The 7477-nt window shown below is 29.7% G+C and overlaps 1 protein-coding gene across 1 annotated transcript in view; it reads right to left on the bottom strand.

The window, feature by feature from the left end:
- The window catches only part of LOC105626247, a 51674-nt gene extending 46034 nt beyond the window's left edge, over window positions 1-5640 (bottom strand). The window contains exon 1 of the mRNA XM_012207551.1: window positions 5331-5640. Within this exon, the coding sequence (XP_012062941.1) occupies window positions 5331-5640 (310 nt within the window). The remainder of the gene's footprint in view (window positions 1-5330) is intronic.
- Window positions 5641-7477: the final 1837 nt, after the last annotated feature.

Here is a 7477-nt window from a genome sequence, read left to right as displayed (position 1 = left end):
TAAACGTTTAAAGGTTAAAACGTTTAAACGTTAAACGTAACTAAACTAACTACTACTTAACTTAACTTAACTTACTTAGTAACTTAATACTAACTATATATATATATATATATATATATATATATATATATATATATATATATATATATAGAGTATATTAGGTATGGGAAAAATTTCGTGGCGTTTTTTTAATGCCACCTAACGGGAAAAACGCCACGAACTTTTTTCCCACATCTAATATATAAAGTATTACACATCGTTATTCAGTTATTTTTTTAATTCTAATATTCCTGAGAGAAGAAGAACGTATGTTTACAATATTTCTTCATTCTTTTCTTCTTGATTGACTATACGGATTTCAATTAAATAAAATAAAATAATTAAGCAAAAAATTAAATCACTTTTTAAATATTATTAAAAATTATTATTTATTCTATAAATATATCACAATAATTAAAAAGTAAAAATTAATTACGATCCAAGTGACAGCGCACAATTACAGGAATAAAATAATGTTTAATATTTAATAATTAAATTGTAAATTGTAATATAAAAAAAAAGAATATTTAACAATGCATGTAATATATTCCATAGATTTATGTCATCATCACTAAAATTTATAATTTTTAAGCTCTTGCAAAATGCAAGATGATCGGACAATATTTACCGAGGAAATCTACAAGTGAGTCGAGAGAAGGCATCCTACATCGAGCCTAGAATTCACGTGTTTGCACAATGTACGTACACCTGACTGACTTCGCGGATAATACATAAAATACACGGCGACAGTCATAACATGATAAGATTAGAAACTCGGGCTAGATAATTCTATATCAGCTTAACTATCGTGAGCAGAGAGAGCCTCTCCTTATAAAGTATGGACCTAACGTTGATTTGATATCCAATCTCTCTCTCTCTCTCTCTCTCTCTCTCTCTCTCTCTCTCTCCCCCTCTCTCTCTTCCCTCTCTCTTATCCTCTTCCTATTCGTTCTTTTCTGTCCCTGTCACTCATGAGCACTTCAGTGCTTTTAATGTGACGCATCTGCCGATGCTTCTCAAGGAAACCTCGCGATACCTTCGACGTTAATGCACAAAAGATGAGATTTGAGACTTTTAGCAGGTAGATGGACAATCTCAACGAGATAGCAGAAAACTAAAAACTGTTCTTGTACATATATATATTCACATTATGCGATAAATAATAAATATCAATAAACGAAAATAATAAATAGATAATCATAATAAAAGTAATATAAAGTTACAAAAGTAATATAAATAATAAGTAAGGAACGAAAATAAAATAATAATACATTGATAAGATAACACAAATAAGCGTAATAAAGAATTTAATACAGGAGAATAATGAAATAAATGAGAAGAAATTATGGAAATTTTCTCGAAAGCCATCTCTCGAAATTATCAATATTATTGTACAAAAAGTTAACTCTTTTCCAAGGTTTTAATAAAATTATGATAGCAATATAAACGATTTAAATAAAATGTGTACTCTGATCTGCAGCTTTTTAATTATACAGAGTGTCCCAAAATTTGTTACTCAAAATATAACAAAAAGTCATCGAAAAATTAAATAAAAACGTCATTTGTACATTTTTTTAAGCAGTAGTTTTTTGAGTAAGGGTTTAAATATAATTAATTATATAATAGATTAAACATCTAATGAATATTAACACTTCAATATATTCACTAACACACGTGATTCATAAACAAATGCTATCTAAATGTAATCTGTGTACTTAAACCCTTTATTATCTCAAAATCACTTAAAATAAAAATTTAGAAACTGTTTTTAATTAATTTCTCGAGAAGAAGACTTTCTTCTAGAGTATTTTGAGTCACAAATTTTGGGACATCCTGTACAATAACGCGATCTCCTTTGTAATAAATATAGCGGCCTTCGAATTCTCGTAATTATATATTTAATTTTATATAAGTATCTTGAAACAATAATACAAGGTTACATTTGAAAACACCAATAATTCGAGTGGCCTTACATATTATTTTATCCATAATTTAACATACAATAAACAAGGATAAAATAATATATGGAAATACTTGATATTTCCTATCTAGAAATAGACATTGTAGCCTAGAATAGACATTCAATATTAAATAACATTTTCAAGTTAATAGTTTATATTCTAATTTGTCGCATACTCAATTTCAACACGGCGTGATGACGCCGTGCTTAAAGTCGATCTACCACAATTCCATCTCGATGCAGCGTAATGCTGTGTTTAAAGTTGATCTACCACGATGTCTACGTATGTTCTGCGATCAAACACCAGCCCTTAATGAGACAAGGGGAGAGGAATGTATAACGCTTGATCAGGAGTGATCTTTACTGTGTACTTGACACTCTCTGTTGCGAGCGCACTTTACACGCTTCAATGACGGCTTCAACGTTGTTGAAGCGCGAAAAATAACGCTACGCTAGAATCGCTTGCTAGCGGCTGTCTATCTCACAGTAAAGCGTCACGTAACGACAACATCTGTTTGTACAATATTGAAGAATAATGCATCGTCACTGCAGCCACGGAAATTCTCGACAAAAAAAAAACTGACGCAGAGCAAAGATTATTTGAGGTGTAAATTGTACAAACGCGCAATACAATAAAATTATGAAAAAATAATAAAAGAGTTATAGGAAATTATTTTATAGAATAGATTTATAAAATATCATTTCGGTCGCACGATTCAAAGTAACTCTATGAAATATATATTGTGGTATAAATATATTTATATTTTACTTTATTTCACATTAATATTTGGAAACATTTCTTATTACAATTTAAATTAAAATTTAATACAAGAAGCGAATAAATTAAATTTTTATATAAAAAAGAAATTTAAATTCTCTAGAAAGTTAATGAACGTTTAATTGCACGGATTTCGATTAGGATACATAACAAACGTCAATTGACCGAGAATTCACGAAGTTTCCCATAATTATGTTCCTCGATTAAAAAATTTACTCGCGAGTTAATTTATCCCTGTACTCGCCGAGCTCTGTAATTTACTTAATCCAATGGCAGAGGTCATTATACCGACCAGGAAATTCATCCGTAATGACACATAACGCGACTATGTTCTCCTGAACAATAGTCACGGCATGCAGTAATGCAAAACAGGAAAAAAAAAAAAGAAATCACAGCTCACCGCCTATCATAATCATAATTGTCACTTTAATCTCTGTCCGCTCCTAATTAAATGTATATACGCGCTTCTTCTTACTATTACCGCTAACGACGACCTCAATTTACCATTGCATCCTTGCCCGAGATGCAGAGAATGTCCTCGTACAACCTTGCGGATTGCAACACGATACCGTAATGTGATGCTACTTGGGCGTAAACTTGGAGAATCGTTGAGTAAAATTAATAATTTATCTCCTCCATTGCACTGTTAAATCTTAATCTACAGAGTGTCAAATTTAACTTAATTTAAATCATCACTGGCTTCTATTAAATATATATCGTTATTTTATACTAAAACAATGGTTAAATTTGACAATATATAATGTCAGTTTGATGATATATAGTGTCAAATTGACATTATATAAATAGTTTTAAACTTAACCATTGTTTAATATTAACCATGTTTTAATATAAAATCACGATATATTGAGTAGAAGTAATGGCGACTTAAATTAGGTTAAATTTGATATAGATTTAACAGCGTGAAAAAAAAATTGTTCATTTGACTAAATATAATTTAATTCGTCTTTATTTCTTTCAATAAAGAATATATGTATATAAGTCAAACATATTATATTTGACTTAAATACGTACAGTCACCAATAAAAGAAATAAAAACAAAAAAAATTAATTTAGCTAAATAAACAATTTTTTCATTGTAAAGACAAATCACATTCTAAACTTTAAATTAAAATCTAAACTTTGAATAATACAAAGTTAAATTTAAAAAAATCAAATCAATTCTGTTCAATTATAAAAACACATTAAAGTAAAATGACAGAATTATAATCATAAAAAATGTGAATAACTGTTGAATTGAAAGAACAATTTCGTTACTGAATTGTCGCGACGCTTCGTGTATTTTTACAGGAAATTGCTGCGTTCCACACAAACGTGGCATTCGACGAAATCCGTATGTTTCATCATATGCCTCGTTTACTCACGGCTTACCGTAATACACGCCTCGGAATCGAAAATTCGCGCATCTTCATATCGAAAGAACGCGCAACGTCAAGAATCCTATTCTCGGAGGAGAAAATGCAGTTTTTCCGGCGCATTTAAATCATCGCCGGCAGCGTCGTATTTCTACCATCTTTTAGAATTTGACAGAAAATAGAGTTTCTAGGGAAATCTATTCGACTTGAATAATGTAACGAATGATCAGAAAATACATCCGGCAATCTTGCTTTACATTAATCTATTCTGTATTATTTAATAATCGAATATTCAATTAGTATTTTATGTAATAAAATATGTTTTAGTTAAATCATCAAAAAGGTAATATTATATAAAATATTATATAAAAAGATTAATTTAGTTATTATAACCATTCTATTTGGTCTCATCAAAATGCTATTCTGATTGAATCTTTTATTAGTCTGATCAAAACATTTTTCTCGGTATATATAATGTATATTTCTTTCAATGAATAATATTAGCATCGATAATGATGTACGTGTCATATGAATATAATAATCTTGCAAGCGAATGTTTTTGTAACCTCGTAAAGAGAGAATCAATAAAGCATTATATATTAACATTATATATTAACTGATTATTATGGATCCAAAGAGAAGTAAAATCGCACTTAACTCTCCAGATAGTAGATCTATTAGATCCATTCAATATAAATTTCTTCGATAAAAATATCAATTCAATTTTTTGTTAAATCTGCTAAAATTTAGATTATTATTATTAAAATATATTCAATAATCATCCTTTTTTATAGTTATGTTATTTCGCTTCCTTGAAATTAATTAGTGCCTTTTAATTAAATTAAATGGGTCATACAGCTTTAATATCAGTAATTGTCTTAAGATTTTGGAAAGTTAACAACGACTATATACAGTAAAGTAATTTTATAACCAGTTTCTATAAGCATCTATATTTTATAATAATCACTGTTCATTTACTGTGTGACTTCATTTTAACTGCTCTATAAATATAAAATTACTGAAATTGCACAAAGAAACTTTAAAATTATAATACATTCGTTATATTCTGAAAGTTTATTAATCAAATTGATAACTACTGAAATTGCCTTAGAACTCTTGTGAATCTCGCAAAGTTACAAACTGTCAAAGTATACTAAGAGTATACTCAAGCTTCACTGACCTTTGGGCAGAGGGTCGACGCTGTGCTGGGTCGTTGGGAATTCACCGAGGCCAAAAGCGCGATGGTGCTGATGATGATGATGTTGATGATGGTTCTGAGGGGGCGGCGAGGCCTCTCTCACGCAACCCATCAGGCTGAGGGCACCGCCAACGCCTCCACCACCGCCTCCGAGGGCGGTGCTCGTCGACATCGTCCTGCTGTTCTGAAACACCCCGAAGAACCAAAGTGCGACGTAGGACTCTCTCACGCGTTGGTACCATGTTGAAAAAAACGAGCCCTCCGACCCTTTCCAGCTCTTCCAGCCGTCCATCTTTCCTGTCTCTCAAATTCTCGGACGTGTCTAACGCGACGAGAAAATACTTTGCTTCTCCACGCCTGCCTGTTGTTTAATAAGCGCGGATGGGAATTAAAAGCGAAGGTGTGGTCTTGGTGCGGCTATGTTGCGCGGACGATTCGGGAAATATTGATTTCTATTAGTTGACCTTACTTTCGTCTCTCTCGAGACGACCTTGCGCAACTTAATTTGACACAAAAGTAAATTATGATCCTTAATTAGGATCATAATTTACTTTTTATTTCTGCAACGATTAAAGAAAATAATCGAATGATTCTAACAACTGCCAGCAGGAAGAGACTAGGAAACCTTTTTCTTAAAAATTATTTTGGATGAATAATTCGAATTACAAAGCAGATACTGTAAAAAGAAATATGTTTTACTCTTGTCCTTTAAATGTTTTTTAAACATTTAAAGATGTTTCAGTTTCAAACTTTTTCAATAAACAAAATACTACGTATTTGGATTAAAACATTATACGTTTTAAATCCAAACAAGTATTTTGTCTATTAAAAAAATTTAAAACATCTTGTAAGTGTTTAAAAAAAAAATAGAGACAAGAATAAAATTAATATCTTAAAATTAAACTTCTTTTTTCAGCGTAATCGGTATATTATTATTATTATTATTATTATTATTATTATTATTATTATTATTATTATTATTATTATCAGTATTATTATTATCAGTTTTTAGCAGGAATCAGTTATTTAATATTATTTGATTGGATTATGGATAAATTTCATATAATCAAATTTCATATAATTTTAATTTTCAATACATAGTTTGATCTTGTTTTTCATTGAAAAAACTAGTGCAATTAAATGCAAATCATTCACATATTTTTAATAAATAATTTAACCCTTTTACAATATTAAAATATCTAATTAGTAAAAGGGCTTTTTTGAGCCAACAACACTAGATATTTGTTAACACGCAAAAAATATCTATTGTTGGCTCAAAAAAATCCTTTTAATTAGATAGCTTAGATAGAATAGACAGATTTTACTAATTAGATAGAATAGATTATTTTAATTAATTCTAGCTGTTTTGCATTTTATTTTTAATTATACAATATTAAAGTATCATTTCAAAGACTACGATGTTAATCCTTCTATTTCTTTGTTATTACAATAACTTCATAATCTTAAAAGGATTAGATTATTTATTAATACTGTAAATATGTAAATCAATTTGCATTCATTAGTTATATATAATACTTGATCAATTTTTCTATGCACTGTATATAAATTTTGTCTAGATTTAAAGTCTCCAAAATTAAAAATATGAAAACTAATATAGTTAACAAAATATTTAGTCAATATTTCAGTCAGAATGTTTTGTTCTCAATATTTTTATATTGAGCTAAAATATTGAATATTCCATTGTCAAATTGCGATAAATGTTCTAAATTGAATTGATTAAACAATGGTACTCGATTAATTTAGATATTTTTAAATGTACTTTATCAATTTTATTTAGATTTAAACATTGAGTAGCGATTTAAAAGATTATAATAAAAGTTCCAAATTATATTGCCTCGTATTATTTCATTTGATATCTCCACTATTCGCCCACTGATTCGTAGTAATGTCTATTATCGTATAAGATGCGGCACTAAGTGGTCAACTCACAGAGACTCTCACCGAGAGGACACAATTATGCGCAAATATTCTTCACAACGCAAGAGAGAGAGAGAGAGAGAGAGAGAGAGAGAGAGAGAGAGAGAGAGTAGTACGTACGTACGTACGTTCGTTCTTACTAAGAAGGAGTACGTCCGGTACCCGGACCGGACGGACGGAACGGTAACGAC

The sequence above is a fragment of the Atta cephalotes genome (assembly GCF_000143395.1).
Source record: "Atta cephalotes unplaced genomic scaffold scaffold00005, whole genome shotgun sequence".
Lineage (NCBI taxonomy): Eukaryota > Metazoa > Arthropoda > Insecta > Hymenoptera > Formicidae > Atta > Atta cephalotes.
Note: the sequence above shows the minus strand (reverse complement) of the source record. Positions and strands in the feature narration are given on the sequence as shown.